This window comes from Schistocerca nitens, chromosome 1, assembly GCF_023898315.1.
Source record: "Schistocerca nitens isolate TAMUIC-IGC-003100 chromosome 1, iqSchNite1.1, whole genome shotgun sequence".
Classification (NCBI taxonomy): domain Eukaryota; kingdom Metazoa; phylum Arthropoda; class Insecta; order Orthoptera; family Acrididae; genus Schistocerca; species Schistocerca nitens.
This window is the reverse complement of record NC_064614.1, coordinates 320,873,123-320,895,563: the sequence shown is the minus strand read 5'-3', so window position 1 is coordinate 320,895,563 and position 22,441 is coordinate 320,873,123. Positions and strand designations below refer to the sequence as shown.

At 38.7% G+C, this 22,441-nt stretch overlaps 1 protein-coding gene across 3 annotated transcripts in view; it reads right to left on the bottom strand.

The window, feature by feature from the left end:
• Window positions 1-22,441, bottom strand: part of LOC126248524 (discoidin domain-containing receptor 2-like) — an 891,455-nt gene that overhangs the window by 20,138 nt on the left and 848,876 nt on the right. For all 3 annotated transcript variants that reach the window (XM_049949580.1, XM_049949588.1, XM_049949595.1), the window contains exon 16: window positions 19,042-19,183. In XM_049949580.1, coding sequence (XP_049805537.1) covers window positions 19,042-19,183 — 142 coding nt within the window. The remainder of the gene's footprint in view (window positions 1-19,041; window positions 19,184-22,441) is intronic.

Genomic DNA, 22,441 nt, shown 5'->3' with positions numbered 1-22,441 from the left:
TTTCATAGTCAATAAAATCAATGTGTATAAAATTCTTGATGTTTCTCTATTAACTGTTTTATGGTGTAAAAACAATCTGTACACAACTGGACTTGTAGAAACTGTCTGTGCAGCACTTATAACTGCTTCTGCCAGGATATGAACGCTTATCGGTGCTACCTTTGCCTATATGTCATAAGCTGTAAGTAACAAGCACACTGGCCTATAATTTGCTGTTTTAGTTTTCTTAGAGCACCAAACACTCCTTTGTTAAGCTATCAATATTATCTCGTTCCAAATTTATATTGCTTTGTTCAGATGTGTTTTCCATTACCCTCCCTACTCTTTGTTGGCAGAGATACTGAAGTTATCTTCCTCTAAGAAATAAATTTCAAACATTTCTTCTTATGGCTTATTATCCTCTTGAACTTTCTGCCATCTCTGAGGGATTGATGATTTCATGATAAGCACTATTGACCTCTTTCCCTCTATATATCCTTGCTTTATATACTAATTTGACTAATTTCATATATGCTGTAGTGAAGTCAATGCTGGATCTACCACTCTTTGTCCTTCTCATACTCCCTCCCTCTGTCCATCACCTCTTTTCTTCTCCCTCTCTATCCTTCACCTCCTCTCCCTCTCTTAGCCCTCTCTTCCTCTTCCATTTTTCTGCCCATTTCGAACTCCCCCTCTTTTGTCCACCGCCTCCTTCCCCTTACATATCTTCATCTCCTCCTTTCCCCCCTCTGTCTGTCCATATCTTCTTCCCCACTTCTCTCTCCATGTTATCACCCCATCCAAATGGGAGATTACTGGTCCTTACCCCAAAAGAATTTTTTTCCAGATAGCAAGTAATAAGTGCACCAAGTTTGGTTGAAATCAATCCAGGTGTTTAGGAGGAACTTTTTACTGGTGGCTTTGCCTCATATGCACATGCCACATATTTGTAACATATTTCACCTATAGCTGTAGCAAATATTGCCCAGCAGTTTCGTTTTTACGGTGCTCAGTGTTTACAATGTCATTATCTAAGTAACTATGTGTCATACAGCAATATAATTTTACAGGTACATACAGTGGTACAGGGCTGTTTGGACATGACTCGCTGTTCGAGTAGTTTGTTATAGTTCGGGAAATATCGGGTTTTGCCTGCAAAATGTGCTGCGAATAGAGTTATTAGTGAAAAAGCAATAAATTAAAAAGGTCATGCCTGCTGTGGCAGTTTTACTGAATAAACAGCAAAAATGTAGTTAGTGATAATTTTTTTTTTCATTTCGTCATTTTGTGGGGGATGTGAGGGCAGAAAGGTGTTGTAAAAATCTGAAATTATGCATCAAGTCCGTTACAAGTCACCAAGTGCTCCTCAAATACTGGAAGAATATAGTCTGACTATTTGTGCGTCACTCCTTTGGGATGTAGGTGGTTCTTACCTCTGAAGTAGTTCTTTCCACACAGTAAGTAATAAGTGTACCTAATTTGGTAGAAATCAATCCAATGCTTTAGAAGAAGTGAAACATACATATGTATTTACATATCTACTACTAAATCTCATTATACACAACAGTTACTTTCTGCGGAATCACCGTGCACATCAAATTGATGTAAATTGACAGTCATTTTATAAAACTGTAAAAATAAGAACTATATTCACATGTTAAGTTTAAAATAGCAGTTTCTTAATGTTATTACCAAAAATAATGATTATCATCTTTCTGATGTGTATTTTAATGCAAAATTTACACATTTAAAAATTTAACACTGAAATGCATAATAATACTCTAAAATCATTTTCATTAAGTCTACACCATAAATAGCCATCTACATCATATGATTTTGCGCCATATACAGTGGCTAGATGCCCTCAATACCTTCACTGCACTATAGCAATGGCGATGATGCTGATGACAGTGCCACCAATGCAGAGTTACTAAACATGGTTTCCTGCAATTCCTCCTCAAAAGAAGACAAAGTAAATGCTCCAGAATTTGAATCAAGAACAACTGCCAACAAGAATAAATCAGAGGTAGATGTCCTCTGTGTAGCGAAGCAGCTTAAAACACTTAGAAAGGCAAGGCTCCTGATCCAGATTATATACAGTCAGATTTATTCCAGAGTATGCTGATATAGTAGTGCCATACTTAGGAAACTTATACAACTACTTGCTCAGAGAAGGGTTCATACCCAAAGAGTGGAATGGTTGTACAGGTCGCACCAATTCCCAAGACAGGAAACAGGAGTAATCCAGTGGATTTTTGGCCCATATCACCAACACTGATTTGCAGTACAATTCTGGAATACATACTGAGCTTGAACATCATGAATCACCTAGAAGAAAGTGATTTATTGATTTTGATAAGATGATCAAAATGAGTTGCAAAATGATTTAGACAGTATGTCTATATGGTGCAAAAAGTGGCAATTGACTCTAAATAATGAAAAGTGTGAAGTCATCTACATGTACACTAAAATCAATCTGCTAAATTTCAGTTATATGATAAACCACACAAATCTAAAGGCTGCAAACTCAACTAAATACAGTAGGGTCCCGTTAATCCGAACTAAATGGGACTGTACCGTGTTCGGGTTATTGATTTGTTCGGATTAGCCGGAATTATGGTGACAAGTTTCTAGAATGAAGTATACCAAGCAGATAAGTAGCTACACCATGGTAACAAATGGGATCAAGTGTGGCAACAATCTCCCTGCCCTTGTTGTTGTGCATTGTTGAGACCTTTGTGGTGTCTTACAGGGGAACCTCCCCATTGCAGCCCCCTCAGATTTAGCTATAAGTTGGCACAGTGGATAGGCCTTGAAAAACTGAACACAGATCAGTCGAGAAAACAGGAAGAAGTTGTGTGGAACTATGAAAAAAATAAGCAAAATATACAAACTGAGTAGTCCATGCACAATATAGGCAACACCAAGGATAGTGTGAGCTCAGGAGCGCTGTGGTCCTGTGGTTAGCGTGAGCAGCTGCGGAATGAGAGGTCCTTGGTTCAAGTCTTCCCTCAAGTCAAAAGTTTAATTTTTTATTTTCAGACAATTATTATCTATCCGTCTGTCCGTCCAATGCAAGGTAACTGCGCCGTAGTATGGGGACGCTACACCTAAACAAACATCGAAACACACAATGTCAGTCAACTACAGTGCACGGAACAGAGAGTATTCCTGCTAATGAGGCTCCCTGGCTGGCAGTTGACTGTTCGCTACTTTGGACGAGAGTGCATTAAATACGTGGGATATATTCCGTGGGCAATATGAATCCAGCAAATATAGCCCGCGACTTAAATAACAAGGTCAATGAATATTTTCCAAACTGTAAGGAATCGGAAAGTTCCTTAAGGGATCAAACGATTGTCGAACATTTGTATGATTATTTCCTACATTTGTTGATAAACAGTACATGTGGTGGTGACGATACCTTGCTGATTGCTGCAGAGCTGTATGTACCAGATGATGAGATTGTTGACAATCCGTACAAAGAACACGAAGAAGAAATGCTACAACTTCAATCTTTTGGTATTTCTTTGGGTTACATGAAGGAAATGCTCCAATACAGGTTACTCTCCAAACCGATTAAAAGACGCAAATATAGATTATGGAGTGAAGTAACAAATAAATTTAAGAAATTTAAAGAGATGGAGGAAAAAAGCACAATTAAATATTGCAAAGAAGTCATGGAACGAGGTGGAACCCAAAGACAGAAGTTCAGTGAACTAGAAAACCAAGTATACCGACAATTTATTAAAGCCAGAAATGAAATAAGTGCAGTGCATGATACAGACCTACAGATTTGGGGATTGCATTACGCAGCCCTGCAGCCAGGCGACTAGCGCGAGTTTTGATGTTCTCGTAAAGATAAGCCATTTTCGATTATAAAACATATAGATTAGTACTGATTACGTGGTAAATAGGTGTATTATTGTGCCTTTTAAGTGTACCATTAAAAGTTTCATTTTTCTTTTCGTAATAAAGCAGAAAACGCGAAAAGACCGTACAGTTGTATTTTCTGTTTACGTTCTGCTGCAGCAAATCTATAGAATTTCGTTTAGTTGTTCCCTGCTCTCTCCAACAATTTAAATTAGCGTACCTCTTCATTATTTAACTAGCATTTCCAGAAAGTAGCGTAAAGTTTAAGTTGTTGTTTCAGAAACTTTGCACTTTTGTTTTTGTTTACACACAGTTGCGTATAGGCCAGATTTGTGTAACCAAATTTTCGTATTTATCTGTAATTTAACTCACTTATTCTTAATAAACCATTACGTTTATCATGAGTGAAAAGTGCTTGACCTACCATAGAATTGTTAGGTCGGGGCTTTGGTGTGATGGGTGCTGTAGTTTTCTCCATGTGGGTAACTGTAGTCGCGTGGGAATAGGGGAAGTAAATGAGACTCATCAGTGGTTTTGTAGGATTTGTAGTAGAGATAGGAAGATACTAGAACAGGAGGGGAAAATTGCCACCCTTCAGGCTGAGTTAGACAAGGCCAGGGGAGATCTTGACAGGTTAAGGAGGGAGAAGAGTAAAGAGATGAGGGAAATGGCAACAGGAGGAACAGGCCTAGAACTTTGTCTGACAGCTTCATAGTGAATGTGGAAAATAGATTTGACCTGTTGCTTCAGTTACAAGCTGGTGAGCCTCAAGCAGTTGCAGGTGTAGACAGGACACAACAAACTTTCAGCAGCAAATTGAAAAGTAAGAATGTAAGGAAATCATTAAAGAGAAAGAAAGTGTTGTTGTTAGGTAGTTCCCATGGAAGAGGTGTTGGCCAACTTTTTCAGGATGAACTAGGATCAGAATACCAGGTCACCAATTTTTTTAAACCTAGTGCTGGTCTGGAGCAGGTGACAGAGGATTTAGGATCACTTTGCAAAGATTTCACTAAGGAAGACACCGTGATTATAGTGGGTGGGGCAGGTAACAGTATTGACAGAGATCCTGGATACAGTATAGAGTGTGACCTGGCAAAGATTGCATCAGCATTGAAGCATACTAGTGTTGAGTTTGTATCTGTTCTTGGGCGCCATGACCGACCTCATTTGAACTCTTCTGTCAAGAGAGTTAATTTGGAGCTGGAACAGCTGCTTATGTCAGGTGCAGGGTCACACATTGGTGTGGTTCCTGTTGATTCTCTCAGTAGGTGGGATTATACTAGGCATGGCCTTCACCTCAACAGGAAGGGGAAGGGTAAATTGGCTGGGGAAATAGTAGGAAAGTTAAAGGGGGGAGGCACTGTCATGAGTGGTAAAATACCAGTGGTTATAGAGTTCAGAGAAGACCCTTTTTTAGGGTAGGGAGGAAAGAAAGAAAGCAAGCAAATTTTAATAGGGGTTAGAACTGAGACAACCATTAAGTTTGAGAAAGAAATCAAAAAACATAATTCCAGCTTATTACATCAGCATAAACAGCTATTGGTTAAGAATTTTCAATAGTCAGCAGATATTATAACTCTACCAAATTTTAACTCAGGCAATGTGAAATGTCAGCTATCTTTATTGCATCAAAATATTCAAGGACTGAGAAATAAAATTAATGAATTAACTATCTGCATAGATGAATTAGAGTCTTCAAACCCAGCTGACATAATCTGCCTCTCTGAACATCATGTGACCACTGGTATAGAACTTTTAAGTGTTACAGGGTTTAGGTTAGCATCTCACTTTTGTAGATCAGAAATGAAGAAAGGAGGAGTTACCACATTCATTAGAAACTGTCATAAATTTAAGAACATAGACATTCATAAATTTTGCCTAGAACAGCATATGGAAGCATGTGCAACAGAATTAGAATTTCACAAAAATCCTTCATAATATTAAGTGTATATCGAGCACCTGCAGGTAACCTTAATCTGTTTGTAAGCCACCTTGAAGCCGTACTGGCCCATTTAACAACCAAAAACAAAGAAATAGTGGTTGCTGGTGATTTCAGTGTAGATTTCCTTAAAGACTCTCCCAATAAAAACTTATTTGAGTTAGTAACACTATCATTCAACTTAATTCCCACTGTAAAGTTCCCCACTAGGGTAGCCACTTGCACACAAACAGCCATTGATCATATCTTCATAAAAAAATCCAATGAACAAAATTATATTACAAAACCAATAGTCAATGGCCTCTCAGACCATGACATGCAGTTCCTTCTGTTAAATGTTAATACTGAACAGGATATAAAATCTGTTAAATCTGAGCTCAAGAGGGTAATCAATAAGCCAAAAATTGATTATTTTAGGACACTCCTCAGAGACATTCACTGGACTGATGTTTACAGTGCTCATGGCATGAATGAAAAATATAACACTTTTGCTAATAAAGTGCTTACCTTATTCGAACACTGTTTTCCCCCAAAACTTACCAAGGTTAGAGCAAAGTCTACAAAAAAAGCCATGGATTACTCGATGAATAGGGGTATCTTGTAAAACAAAAAGAAAACTGTATCTGTCAATCCGAAACAGTTCCGATGTTGATGCTATAGCACATTACAAGAAATACTGCAAAATATTAAAGACTAACACGGATGTCAAAGCAAATATATTACAAGGAAAAGATAGTAATATCAGATAACAAAATAAAGACAATATGGGATATAGTGAAGGAGGAGACCGGTAGAACCAGACATGAAGAGGAACAAATAGCATTAAGAGTAAAAGATACATTGGTGACAGATGTGTATAGTGTTGCAGAACTTTTTAATAAACATTTTATAACTGTTACCGAAAAGATGGGGTTGTCAGGTTCGGTAGATGCTGCTATGGAATACCTCAGAGCAGAAACATCAAGCAACTTCCATAATATGAATTTGACCCTCACTATCCCAACAGAAATAATGTCCATCATAAAATCTTTAAAATCAAAAACATCTAGTAGGTATGATGAAATATCAACAAAGTTAATTAAAGAATGTGATTCTGAGCTAAGTAACATATTAAGCTATCTGTGTAACCAATCATTTATCAGTGCAATATTTCCTGAATGGCTGAAATATGCTGAAGTTAAGCCACTGTTTAAGAAGGGAGATAAAGAAATAGCATCAAATTTCCATCCAATATCACTGTTGCCAGCATTCTCAAAAATTTTCAAAAAAGTAATGTACAGTCGGCTTTATAACGATCTTATCTCAAATAACATACTGTCAAAGTCACAGTTTGGATTTCTAAAAGGTTCTGATATTGAGAAGGCTATCTACACTTACAGTGAAAATGTGCTTAATTCATTAGACAAAAAATTGCAGGCAACTGGTATATTTGTGATCTGTCAAAGACATTTGACTGTGTAAATCACAATATCCTTTTAAGTAAATTAGAGTATTATAGTGTAACAGGAAATGCTGCAAAATGGTTCAAATCTTATATCTCTGGCAGGAAAAAAAGGGTGTTATTAGGAAAGAGACATGTATCAAGCTATCAGGCACCATCCAACTGGGAACTAATTACATGTGGGGTCCCACAAGGTTCCATTTTGGGGCCCCTTACTTTTTCTTGTGTATATAAATGACCTTTCATCAGTAACATTACCAGATGCCAAGTTTGTTTTGTTTGCCGATGATACAAACACTGCAATAAATAGCAAATCAAGCGTAGTCTTAGAAAGATCAGCTAATAAAATATTTGTGGACATTAATCACTGGTTCCTAACCAATTCTTTGTCACTAAACTTTGAAAAAACACACTACATGCAGTTCAGAACTTGTAAGGGGTGTCCCACGAGTATATGTCTAACATACGATGACAAGAAGATAGAAGAGGGGGACAGTGTTAAATTCTTGGGATTACAGCTTGATAATAAATTCAACTGGGAGGAGCACACCACAGAACTGCTGAAGCATCTTAACAAATCTCTGTTTGCAATGTGAATTTTGATAGACATAGGGGATATAAAAATGAAAAAGCTGGCATACTATGCTTACTTTCATTGCATAATGTCATATGGGATTATTTTTTGGGGTAATTCATCAAGCCAAGTTAAGTTTTCCGGGCACAAAAACGTGCAGTAAGAGTTATATGTGGTGTGAACTCAAGAACATCCTGCAGAAGCCTATTTAGGGAACTAGGAATACTAACTACTGCTTCCCAATATATTTATTCCTTAATGAAATTTGTCATTAAAAATATATCACTTTTCCAAACCAACAGCTCAATTCACGGAATCAATACTAGAAATAAGAATAATCTTCACAAGGATTTAAAGTCACTTAGTCTTGTACAAAAAGGTGTGCATTATTCAGGAACACACATTTTCAATAACTTGCCAGCAGCCGTAAAAAGCTTAACAACCAATGAAATTCAGTTTAAGAGAAGCCTAAAGGATTTATTGGTGGCCAATGGAGTAGAAGGAGTTGGCCACCAATAAATCCTTTAGGCTTCTCTTAAACTGAATTTCATTGGTTGTTAAACTTTTTACGGCTGCTGGCAAGTTATTGAAAATGTGTGTTCCTGAATAATGCACACCTTTTTGTACAAGACTAAGTGACTTTAAATCCTTGTGAAGATTATTCTTATTTCTAGTATTGATTCCATGAATTGAGCTGTTGGTTTGGAAAAGTGATATATTTTTAATGACAAATTTCATTAAGGAATAAATATATTGGGAAGCAGTAGTTAGTATTCCTAGTTCCCTAAATAGGCTTCTGCAGGATGTTCTTGAGTTCACACCACATATAACTCTTACTGCACGTTTTTGTGCCCGGAAAACTTAAGTTGGCTTGATGAATTACCCCAAAAAATAATCCCATATGACATTATGCAATGAAAGTAAGCATAGTATGCCAGCTTTTTCATTTTTATATCCCCTATGTCTATCAAAATTCACATTGCAAACAGAGATTTGTTAAGATGCTTCAGCAGTTCTGTGGTGTGCTCCTCCCAGTTGAATTTATTATCAAGCTGTAATCCCAAGAATTTAACACTGTCCCCCTCTTCTATCTTCTTGTCATCGTATGTTAGACATATACTCGTGGGACACCCCTTACAAGTTCTGAACTGCATGTAGTGTGTTTTTTCAAAGTTTAGTGACAAAGAATTGGTTAGGAACCAGTGATTAATGTCCACAAATATTTTATTAGCTGATCTTTCTAAGACTACGCTTGATTTGCTATTTATTGCAATGTTTGTATCATCGGCAAACAAAACAAACTTGGCATCTGGTAATGTTACTGATGAAAGGTCATTTATATACACAAGAAAAAGTAAGGGGCCCCAAAATGGAACCTTGTGGGACCCCACATGTAATTAGTTCCCAGTTGGATGGTGCCTATACAATATAACTTCTGCGCAATTTCAGTGCAGTAATGTGTTCATTGTAAATGTGTGTGTGTGTGTGTGTGTGTGTGTGTAAGTACAATATAACTTCTGCGCAATTTCAGTGCAGTAATGTGTTCATTGTAAATGTGTGTGTGTGTGTGTGTGTGTGTGTGTGTGTGTGTGTGTGTGTAAGTACAATCTAACTTCTGCACCATTTCAGTGCAGTAATGTGTTCATGTTCATTGTAAATGTGTGTGTGTGTGTGTGTGTGTGTGTGTGTGTGTGTGTGTGTGTGTGTAAGTACAATCTAACTTCTGCACCATTTCAGTGCAGTAATGTGTTCATTGTAAATAAGTATTATAGTAGTTGTATTACATGTTTATTACCTTATAAATAAATAAAAACTTTTTTTATTTTAAATTCAGTGCATTAGCATTTGTAAAATGACTTTCATATAGTGTTCATTAAAAAATGACGATCATTCCACTTGGGACCTGTGGAATGGTACATTAGCTTATTTGTTTTAGTTGTAAATATTTGTCATGTATTGTTGTTTTTCTGACATGTTTCACATCCTGGAGGACCTCCTCACTACAGATCAGTTGGAATGAAAGTAAATCTAATCTAATCTAATCTAATCTAAACAAATCGACCTGGACTTCAAGGCTTCATCTCATTGGCTTGTCACGTTCAAAAGAAAATACAAAATTACGAGCATCAAGATTACAAAATATGTAAGCAAGAACTACGTGAATAAACTGGAAGAACTTTGAGTGTTCCAAGACGTTTGTTACAGAAATTAACATCAGATTCCATCAGTATGAAGACACATATATTATCAACACAGATCAGTTCTGAAGAAGAGAAATTTGTTAATATCGAGTATAGATTTAAGTGTCAGGAAGTCATTTTTGAAAGTATTTGTATGGAGTGTAGCCATGTATGGAAGTGAAACATGGACGATAAATAGTTTGGACAAGAAGAGTATAGAAGCTTTTGAAATGTGGTGCTACAGAAGAATGCTGAAGATTAGATGGGTAGATCACATAACTAATGAGGAAGTATTGAATAGGATTGGTGAGAAGAGAAGTTTGTGGCACAACTTGACAAGAAGAAGGGACCGGTTCGTAGGACATGTTCCGAGGCATCAAGGGATCACCAATTTAGTATTGGAGGGCAGCGTGGAGGGTAAAAATCGTAGAGGGAGACCAAGAGATGAATACACTAAGCAGATTCAGAAGGATGTAGGTTGTGGTAGGTACTGGGAGATGAAGAAGCTTGCACGGGATAGAGTAGCATGGAGAGCTGCATCAAACCACTCTCAGGACTGAAGACCACAACAACAACAACAACAGATCAGTCCGGTTTTAACTATGAAATGAAATCGACCCGCACGTTATCGTTAGTTGGAGAAGGCGGCACGGTATGTACTGTAGACCAGCTGCATGCCACTTCACATAGTTATACCATACAATATGCTCTGAACAAAGCAGGATTTCTTTTACCTACATTTTATTTATGTTTGCAGAAAAAAAAAATCGTGTATTTGGACCGCAAGTTCAGTACAGGTGAATAGGGTACTTGCGCAAACGCCGAATGTCATTGTGAACTGCAATGCGTCAGAAAAAATGGAGAAAAGACTAGTGAAACACTTTAATGAACGTGTGATTGCTCCTTACGCGGACAAAGATTTTGCCTTACTCCTTGACAGCTATACAGGACAGAAGGATCAGGCATTGTACAATTTTAGTGTGGGAGTATACATGATTACCATTCCTCCAGGTTGTACACCTGATGTGTTTGGTTTTCGGCAGGTGAAATACTTTGTGAAAAGATTCTATGATTTTGTGAAGCTGCACAGGTACACAGAGCAGTATTGTTTATGTGATCGTGTGTCAATTATCAAAATTTAGGCTCTCACACATAATCAGCTTTGCTCTCCAAAATTCCAGGACATGTTCAGATTTGCTTGGACATATGCAGGATTTGATGGTCTACACACGGAAAAATTTGAAAATGTTAAAAACATATGTTTTGACAGAGTACAGGGAAAACTGTGTGACTTGTGAAACTGTTGCATTCATTTGTTGCAGTTTATGTGACAAACTCTTATGTTTTCATCACTTTTTTGGGAGTGATTATCACATCCACAAGAAAACCTAAATCGGGCAAGGTAGAAAAATCTTTTTACCCATTCGCCAAGTGTACAAGTTAGGTGGGTCGACAACATATTCCTGTCATGTGACGCACAGAATATATCAGACGTGTTTTCCTGTGGAGGAATCGGTTGACCTATGACATTGCGATCAAATATTTTTGGTTCCCATTGGAGAGGCACATCCTTTCATCTACTAATCGCACGGTTTTGCGGTGCGGTCGCAAAACACAGACACTAAACTTATTACAGTGAACAGAGACGTCAATGAACGAACGGACAGATCATAACTTTGCGAAAATAAAGAAAGCAAACTTTTCACTCGAGGGAAGACTTGAACCGAGGACCTCTCGTTCCGCAGCTGCTCACCCTAACCACGGGACCAGCTGCTCACCCTAACCACGGGACCACGGCGCTCCTGAGCTCATACTATCCTTGATGTTGCCTGTCTTGCACATGGACTACTCAGTTTGTATATTTTGCTTATTTATTTTCATAGTTCCACACAACTTCTTCCTGTTTCCTTGATTGATCTGTGTTCAGTTTTTCAAGGCCTATCTGCTGTGCCAACTTATAACTAAATCTGAGGGGGGGTGCGATGGGGAGGTGCAGTGCGATGGGGAGTGCACTGCCAGTTGGCTCGCAAAGTGCTTGGTTATGTTAGTTATCGATTGCTGGCACATGTAACAGTTGTATTGTATTCATTCAGGTGTAGTGGTGTATGTATTTTCATCATGAGTAAACGGAAACATACAAAGTTAACTCTCAAAGAAAAACTGAATGCTTTGAAGCGGACAGACAGTGCTGAGAATGTATCTAAACTGGCAATGGAAATGGGTGTTGGTAAAGCAACCATTTGTGATTGGAAGAAGAACTGAGTGAAGCTTGAACACTCCTGTGCAACGTCTTTGGGAAAAACACTCGAAATTCGGCAGACTTTGAAACAGTCCCAGTACGATAAAGTGGATGAAGCTCTTTTCCTTTGGTTTACGCAGGAAAGAGAAAGAGGAACTCCTTTGAGTGGATCACTGGTTCAGGAGAAGGCTGTTTACCTGAACAAGTTAATGAATGGTATTGAGTCTTTCAGTGTGAGTACAGATTGGTTGAACAGATTCAAAAAACGTCATGGAATCAGTCAGCTAACAATTACTGGAGAGCTTTCTTCTGGCCATAATGCAGTGAAGAAATACTTGGGTGACTTTGAAAAAATGATAAGAGAGGGAAAGTATTCTCCCCACCAAATTTACAACACTGACGAGACTGGCCTTAATTTAGTCCATTGCCAACAAAAAGCCTGGCATCAAAAGCAGGTGGCGGTTTTAAAATGTGCAAAGATCGTGTGACTCTATTAGCACACAGCAACGCGCTGGTAATCACAAGCTGCCTTTAATGCTGATCGGCAAATCTGCTAGGCCCAGAGCTTTTAAAAACTGCAACATGAAGCCCCTGCCCGTATATTATCGCAACCAGAAAAAAGCATGGGTGGATGGTAAGCTGTTCAAAGAATGGTTTCACGGCTAGTTTGTTCCCTCTGTTTGACGGTTTTCTACGGAAAATAATTTGTCTGCCCATGCAATCCTTTTCATTGATGACGCGCCATCTCACCCCAGCACTGAGGAATTATGTGATGGAGAAATTGTGGCTAAGTTTTTGCTGCCGAATGTGACATCACTCCTATAGCTGATAGACTAGGGCATACTGCAAACATTAAAACAGATTTACAGATTTTTAAGAATGCTGATCCAAGATGATAGATTGCTTTAGTGGACAAAATAAAAAATACCAATGTGAAGGGTGTCTTTTATTGCGCCACTGAGGCATGGCAGAATATTTCATTAAATATTTTGATAAAATCATGGAGAAAACTGTGGACATCTCTTGAATTTCAAGACAACCTAGTTGAAAATGAAGAGGAAAATCTACTACAAATGATAGAGGCAATCCCTGGATGTGAAGAAGCTAGTGAAGGAGACGTAGATGAGTGGATGGCAACGGATAGGGCATGTGTTGAGAACCTGACAGTGATTTAGTTGCTGCTGTGAAAGAGAAGTGGAAGAAGTGGACTGCTGTGACAGAAGTGACAACGAAGCTGAAAGTGACAAAGGAGAGAGAGAGAGTGCCTTGGACATTACACACAAATTGGGGTGGTGGCAGTCATTAAAACAAAGGCATTTTTCATTGCGGCAGGACTTCCTTATGAAATTTCAATCACCAACTTTCTCCTCAGAGTCAGAAAACATTTTTTTGGTGCCCACCTTCTTATGGATAAATGATCACCATAATAATATAACAGAAATCAGAGGTCTGACACAAAGGTTTAAGCGTTCATTTCTCCCACTCACCTTCTGAGATTGGAACAGGAGAGAAGTAGCTTAAAGGTGATTCGATGAACATGCTGTCAGGAACTCAATTGTGAATTGCAGAGTAATCATGAAGATGTAGATGTAGGTGAAGAATTTGGTCATGCTGCAGTCTACTTACACTATTTGAGCAAAAGTATCCTGACACCTGGCTGAAAATGACTCAAGTTCTTGGCATCCTCCATTGGTAATGCTGGAATTCGATATGGTGTTGGCCCATCCTTACTCTTGATGACAGCTTCCACTCTCACACTCTTACAGGCATGTGTTCAGTCAGGTGCTGGAAGTTTTCTTGGGGTATGGCAGCCCATTCTTCATGGAGTGCTGCACTGAGGAGAGGTATCGATGTCGGTCAGTGGGGCCTGGCATGAAGTTGACTCTCCAAAACATCCCAAAGATGTTGTATAGGATTGAGGTCAGGACTCTGTGCAGTCCTGTCCATTACAGGGACGTTATTGACATGCAACCACTCCGTCACAGGCCGTGCATTATGAACGTTGCACAATTATGTTGAAAGATGCAATCGCCATCTCCGAATTGCTCTTCAACATTGGGAAGCAAGAAGATGACATTCACCGGGTATTTGCCATACCCACACCTTGCCATCGGATCACCACATTGTGTACTGTGATTCGTAACTCCACACGTTTTTCCACTGTTCAGTCGTCCAATGTTTATGCTCCTTACACCAAGCGAGGCATTGTTTGGCATTTACTGTTGTGATTTGTGGCTTATGACAGCCGCTCAACCATGAAATCCAAGTTTTCTCACCTCCCGCCTAACTGTCATAGTACTTGCAGTGGATCCTGATGCAGTTTGGAATCCTGGTGTGATCGTCTGGATAGATGTCTGCCTATTACACATTATGACCCTCTTCAAGAGTTGGCAGTCTCTGTCAGTCAACAGACAAGGTCGGCCTGTACGTTTTTGTGCTGTACATGTCCCTTCACATTTCCACTTGACTATCACATCGGAAACAGTGGACCTAGGGATGTTTAGGAGTGTGGAAATCTCACGTACAAACATATTACACAAGTGGCACCCAATCAGCTGACCACGTTCGAAGTCCGTGAGTTCTGCAGAGCGCCCCACTCTGCTCCCTCACAATCTCTAATGACTACAGAGGTCGCTGATATGGAGCATATGGCAGCACAATGCACCTGATATAAAAAAAATGTGTATTTTGGGGGTGTCCAGATACTTTTAATCACATAGTGTAGTTTATGTGAAGAATTTCATTACATGTAGACCCTTTGTAGCAGAAGTGTTCTCACTAGGCACTTGACATTCATTTGAAGTTTCACACTGTTCTGCCAAGAAATTTTTAATTCTCAGTTTGTAGTCTCCTTTGCTAGTTGATTATACAACTCCTTTAACACTGAAGGGAATGTCAACATCTCTCTTCACTATTGCACACCTTACAGGATCATGTTCCTCAAAAACTGCCATTGCAGTGTCAATCATTCTAAAGGAATCAGCCATTTTCTTCATTGCCTATTTTCTAATAGGCTGAATTTCCTCATCATTTGCTATTCTTTATTACAATTCTTGCTGAAAACTATTAAATCTTGATTGCTCAGATCTTTGGAGTGACACACCAGTGGCCACACACTCTCTTCACCAACATCAGTGAAAGTAATCTGCCATGTTCAGTCCACAATTTCTGACATTACAATGGTGGTGTTAGTGATCACTTCATGTTCTAGAACTGACACAGCATCAGGGCACCGTTTCCTCTATACAATATTCCTACATTTTGGAATGACATTAGCCCATGTGTCCCCAATAACATCAATTGCCATCTTAATATTAAACTGTTGCCATAAGATCTTGATGGTAAGTTTGTCACTCGAATCACATTCTTCTATGACAATGGAGAAAATTTTATGCAATTAATATGCCTTGAATGTAGAAATAACTCCCTGGTTCACTGGTTGCAAAATAGATGTATTGTTCAATGGTGGATACAGAACCTCACTGTTTTTGTTGGGGTCCATAATGGAAAGTAGGTGGCTGGGAACATTATGAAGAAGAAGAAGAATTTTGAAAGGGGTTTTTTCTTTATCACTATAGACCTTCAATACTCTATTTAATTCATTAAAAAATAGTCATTTAAAATAGCAGAAGTCATCCAACCCTTTTTTATTTCATCTCCAATAAACATCCACCCTGCTCTTGTCACAACACTTTAGTGCCGTAGGATTTTGAGAGTAGTAGACCAAAAGAGGTTTTAATCTGCAAGCCCCTGTAACATTTCCTCCAAGAAGAAGGGCGCATCAATCATTGGCAATCTTAAACACTGGAGCTCTTTTTCTGAAATAGAACACATCCTGCAGCTAGGCATTCAATTCAAAAGTGAACTTGGTTCATGAGAGTTAAAAACGTGCCTTGTAGCATACTCTTCTTGTGTCACAATTTATTTAAATATTATTTTAAATTTTTCATCTTTGCTTTTTTTTTCTGGCTCTCCTGTCATTTACATGTTGTGAAAACCAAAACAAAGCTTGATGTGATCGAACCAGCCTGAGCTAACTGAGAAAGGTATTGAACCATCCCCTTTCATTGAATCTGCATACAAGGTCTTCACTTTAACTTAAGTAGCAGCTGTTGGTTTGGTGCCCAATGCAATTGCTTAGCCTTTCATTCATTCTTTCGATTGCCTCTGAGTGAGATCTGGTCCTTCTAGTCATATTTAAGTTAGTGGAAGATTAGCAGTTTTTCGAACTGATTCCTCAGTGTCAGAAATAGCTATCACAATGGATTCACCAAGTACCAAAGCACGCTGAATGTCACGTAACTTCCAACTTTGTTTCTGCTGAGTATGACCTTCATAAACACCTCTTTACCATGACAGACACACTTTCTTTCCTTTTACCCAATTTTTTAAATGCAGGCACTGTCAAGTGCAATATCACAGCTTTACTGACCTGAACTGAGTATTGACATCTCAACAAACATGACAGAAAATTTATGTTGAGATGTGCTAGCACATTACTGCTTCCAGGTACTGTTGACAAATAGCAACAGTGGACTTGAAACTAAAATCGTATGTATGTTAAAAATGTGAATAATGAACCCATGTTAAATGGGGTCTACCCATACATAAATACATGTACATACATTTTTATGATAAGTATAAGTATCTTTATGACTACAGTAAGTGCTCGTTATTTTTTAGTCATTGAAACTAAAAAGCATTATCAATGTTCTTGCACTTGAATTTAACACATGCTTACCATTAGGTCCCATAACGCTTGGTAAAGGCAAGTTTCTTATTCTAGCATTCGCATCTCTTGCTGTAAGGGTTTAATCATTCATGTTAGGTTTAAGAGATTCCTTGACTTTAAAACTCTTGTGGTTTTCTGTACAACCTCCTTTTGGATTGTACACTTCAAAGATTGTTAGGTACCATATTTCTGTCGTCTTTTTTTTTTTTTTTTTTTTTTTTTTTTTTTTTTTTTTTTTTTTTTAAAAAGGTGAAGGTCCACAATCTAACCATAGATGGGTCAATAGGACCTGACTGTCCACCATGTCATCCCCTATCAATGGTGCCAGCAGATGTGGTATTGAGGGTGAATGTTCTGAGCACACCACTCTCCTAGACGCTGTCAGGTTTTGTTTTTTTTTTTTACTTTGGACCTGCTACTAACCAGTCAAGTAGCTCCTCTCCCCAAGGTATCACCATATTTGCTGATGACAGCCACATGAGGTAGTGCAGAACCACAGTTCATCCTTGAACACAATGTGACACCATTCATCAGCAATCCTTGCTCCTGGTCACAGCACCACTCCAACTGCAGCTGCACGAGACAGTAATTCCCTGGTCTGGCTGCTGCTAGTCTGTGACCAATGGTGCAGTACGACACAGAATGCTGCTGGGAGTCCATTACTTGTTCTTAGGTGGCAGTCACTGATGTGAAGAGGTTGTTGTGTACTTGGTGCACAATATGATGGACCTCTTTTGTGGTGGTCAGTAGTTGACCAGAACATTGATGATGAGTATGTCTCCCCCAACGTTCCCAAGCAATTCACCACTGGGCCGCTGTCACATCTGAATGCCCTAAAAATCTGGATATTGCAGAATTTTACCAGCTGGTGAAATAGAGACCCACAATTATGCCCCTTTGAAATTCTTATCAGGTGCTGATAATGCAGTCTCATATGAATACACAGAACCGCCCTTGTCATTCACAGTGATCACTCAACATATAATGCTGTTCACACACCTTATATACCCTACCAGACCTTCTAACACTAAGCATGAACAATACTATCAACACTACTGCATTCTGGAGACCATTCTACCTGTCACAGAGAGCTGTAACTAAATGGCTCTGAGCACTATGGGACTTAACTTCTGAGGTCATCAGTCCCCTAGAACTACTTAAACCTAACTAACCTAAGGACATCACACACACCCATGCTCGAGGCAGGATTCGAACCTGCGACCATAGCGGTCGCGCGGTTCCAGACTGTAGCGCCTAGAACCGCTCGGCCACCGCGGCCGGCAGAACTGTAACTCTTATCATTTTCATACCGTGTTGTGTACGTGTATGAAGTATTGCTGACATCCAACTATGTGTTCTTGATGCTTTACTTTTTTCATCAGGCAGTGTATTACAAAAAACTTCTTCTTTTCACTCAATTAATTCTAAGATGGCTGCTACAAAGGAAACTTTTGATCACCCTATAGATCAAACAGGCTAACTAGTCTCAAAATGTTTTTGGGTACAAATTAGCACTTATAAATCTACTGTCCACATCATTACCCTAAGAAAATCTGTAATAACAGTCACCTGTTTGCTACACATTAGTAAGTATGTGTCCAACTGCAATGTGTGTGTAACAGCAGAAATTTCAGTTGTTGGCCCACTTCAATAAAGAAAATGAGACAGAGCCATAAAATATACATGAAAGTATTAAACAAATGTTTACTACCAATCAATAATTAGGTCTATTAATTGATTCACAAATAATGTGTGTAGAGATAATTATTCCTTACATTTTGAGGAACTGTGCTTTTAATTTCTCTCAGTCCAGGAAAGATAAACAAATCAAGTAAAAAGTGAAATTCAATTTCTCTTAAATTGATCCTCCTAGCCCCTATAGATTGTATTTTTCACTTAAATTTGAAGATACCCTTGTTCATCAGTTCTTAATCATCTTGCTATTGTATAACTTTACTTATGCTTTTACTCAGATTATTTTATTTACAACCTGTAAATGTTACCAGCAAAGTCTATGTGTTATCTGTTAAGTTTTGATTCAACAATTTCAAAACACACATGGAAAATTATTGGTTTTTACTTACAAGTAATATGCTCTCCCAAGCCATCCATCTTATAGGCAGCATTGCCCAGTCTTCAAGTTTATAGTAGTCTGCTGAATATGGACTGCGGCTCATTCCAAAATAGGAAACTTTGATGTGATAGTTCTTGCCAACTAAACAGTTTCTAAAATAACAAATACAATTTTATGCTTAACAACACAACTACAACTGAAAACACGAATTTTAAGAAAAGTCACACCTGAATACAACAGTAAATACTGCACAAATGGCATATATTTTATACACAGTAGGCTGAGAAATAACGCAACAAGTATCTAAGAGTGTGCTGGGCCTAAGAGAGAACGAAAAATGTGCTTTAATACAAATGGCCTACAGCCCTTCCATTTCTGAGTTACAGTCAGTGGTATGTTTACGATGTGTTACAAGTAGCTGTTCCTTGAACTATATCCTCAAATATGTGTAGTGTACCTTTTTATTTCTTCTTGTCCTTTTATGAACCAACTGAGCAACTTAAGGTAGACTTAAGTAAAATTCAACAACTGGCACATGATCACTAGAGTGGAAGAAAAGGAAAGAAGAAAGGTAAGGTTTTAATGTCCCATCAACAATGAGGTTGTGAATAGTCTTCATGGGTTTGCCAGATCACGTTGTGCAAATTCCACAATATATCCTCGGAGCAACTGTCCAACATCTTCAGATGGTTCAACCTTGCCGGTGGCTAGGTACAACTGAAGGTATCCACACGCCCACGCCCTGTTTCTAGAATATGCTTACAAAGAACGTGCAGATGTGGAATTTGTGCACGCATAATGATTGGTGGGTGTCTTCATATCTTCATTCTGCTCCATAGGTTGAATTTGAACATCAAAATGAAGATTCTTTTGTAACAGGATCGTCATAACATTGGTCTAGTACAGCCATTGGTGAGTAACGTATGGCTACACGGTTGGTAAATGCAGCATACAGTGCACGCACAGGAGAGCCGCTCTGCGATTTTTGGCAGAGGGAGTTTGAATATGGCACCATCTATCTGCAAGTCATTGCACATGCGCTATTTCTGCACCTGCACATTCTTCATAAGCATGTTCTACAAATGGGACATCAATGTGCATATCCCGTCAGTCGTACCTAGTCACCAGCAAGGTTGAACCACCCGAAGATGTCGGACAGTTGCTCCAAGGAGATATTGTGGCATTTGCACAACGTGATCTGGCGGCAAATCCGTCAAGACTATTTACAGTACATCCGCTGGGAAAGGCTGAAGAGTCACAACAATGAGGTTATAAGAGATGTGTGACAAGCTCAGATAAGGAGGGAGAATGGGGTATATGTGGTACATACACGACTTTTTGGAAGGAACAGTGCTGGTATTCATGCTGATCAATATACGGAAACCTTGTACACTTACATCAGCTTGGCTCGATAGGAATTTCAATACCTTTCCCCCAAAATGCAGTGTCAGTCTCTTGTACTATGTCTTTCAGTCATTGCAGTGCTATGAAGTGTAATGAGTTTACATGCCAAAGTTAAATTATTAAAAAGAATTAAAGGTTGCTTCCAAGATGGTAAATGTTGGCGTGGAGAAGATGTTCAGAAAGTTACTTTGGTAGAGAAATCTGCTCTCAATGGAAGGCTTCTATACACCTAAAGGTTTCAGTACACCACACAAATTTGAACTCTTCCAAGAGAGGACTGATCTGGAATATCTTGGAAGTAGTTCCCAAAATAGTTGTCTTTTATTCTCAAATTATGGACAATAACTAATTAGGAAAAATAACTGTTTTGCATCCTTTTTCTGTGCTTGCTGATACTGAATGACACATTATGAACAGTGATTTGCCTTTACATTGACAGACTTTCTACTCAAAAATGTTTTCGGATCAGTTATTATCCAATCTAACTAGTAATGAACAGAAACAGTGGTTCTCAGCCTGGGATGCCACACACTGCTGGCACTACCCACCAACATTTGGCACTGGTGGTCATTTTCATGTTCAGCCCATCTCAGCATGGTAGGAAGTTGTAATGAGTAGCTGATATAGCATTATGCTTTCTTTGTCCCAGTTCCTAAGAATAGCACAGCTGACTGGTTATGCATTTAATCTCCAGTATTTAGGACTTTATCTGCAGGTGGTACAACTTAATTTGCAAATAAAACAGCTTAATATGAAATTTACTGTCTTAATTCATGATTTTGATGGTCTTCCTCATAATTTGTCATCCAGTAAGTTAGAATTCTGAATGTTGCAGCTGCAGCAGAAAAAAGAAGGAAGAAAGATTAGGGTTTAATATCTAGGTGACAAGGTGTTTAATAGATACAGAGCACAAGCATGAATTGGAGAAGGATAGGGAAGGAAATCAGCCATGTCTTTTTCAAATGAACCTATCTCAGATATGCCATAAGTGATTTAGGCAAGCAGTAGTAAACCTAGACCTGAATGGTCAGATTTTGATTCAAACTGCTGTCCTGTCTCAGCCTTTTCCCTCAAATGTTTTCTCATAACATTTTCAGCATGTATGTCAGTGCTGTGTCACAGATGTTCTTGAATTACAAGGGTTTTGGGGTAATATATTTACGTCAATATTCCTTACTCTTAGGGCTTCATAAACACCCTCTTGAAACTTTCATTATTATTTACAGGGGCTGGGCAAAAATACAGAAACACCATGAGAGATTCATACTTCAACATAAATGCAGATGCTAGCCAAGACTGCAGGAGCACTGTTTTTTTGACAACAAATAAGTTCTGTGCAATGTCCTCAATACATTACGAGTGTCAGTCATGGTCAAAACATTGTTCTGTGTAGCCGTGAGTGCATCATGTCAGAGTTAATGAATCCAGTCATGGGAAAATGAATGGGCAAATTGTTAGTACTTGTATGAAGGGTGCTTTCATAATCAAAGTAACTGTGGTGTTTTCTGTTTCAAGAGGCACTCTACTGAAGATTTGTACCACATGCAGGGAAAGTGGAAAAACATCACCTGCTAAGTCACAACCCAGATGGAAGTGTGTATTGAGTGATCGTGACAAATGGCCATTCATGAGGATTGTGGAGAAAAATAAGATGGTGGCAGTTGCAAAAGTCACTGCAAAACTAAATCTCACACTCTTGAACCCTGTCAGCACCAAAACAACTTGGAGGAAGCTTCGTAAGCTCAGAATTGCAGGGCAAGCAGAAATTCCAAAACCACACATCAATGATGCCAGTGCCTGTAATGAGAAAGCGTAGTGAGTCTTGTTTACATCTTCTGGTTGAGTTAATGTCTGGCGTATGCTGCCCCAAAACTTACGATGCACACTGCTTCTTGCCAAGGCAAAATAAGGTGGGTGTTTGGTGATGATTTGGACAGCCATATCATGGTATTCTATGGGCCCCACAATTACTCTGAAAAGCTGCATTACTGCCAAGGATTATGTGG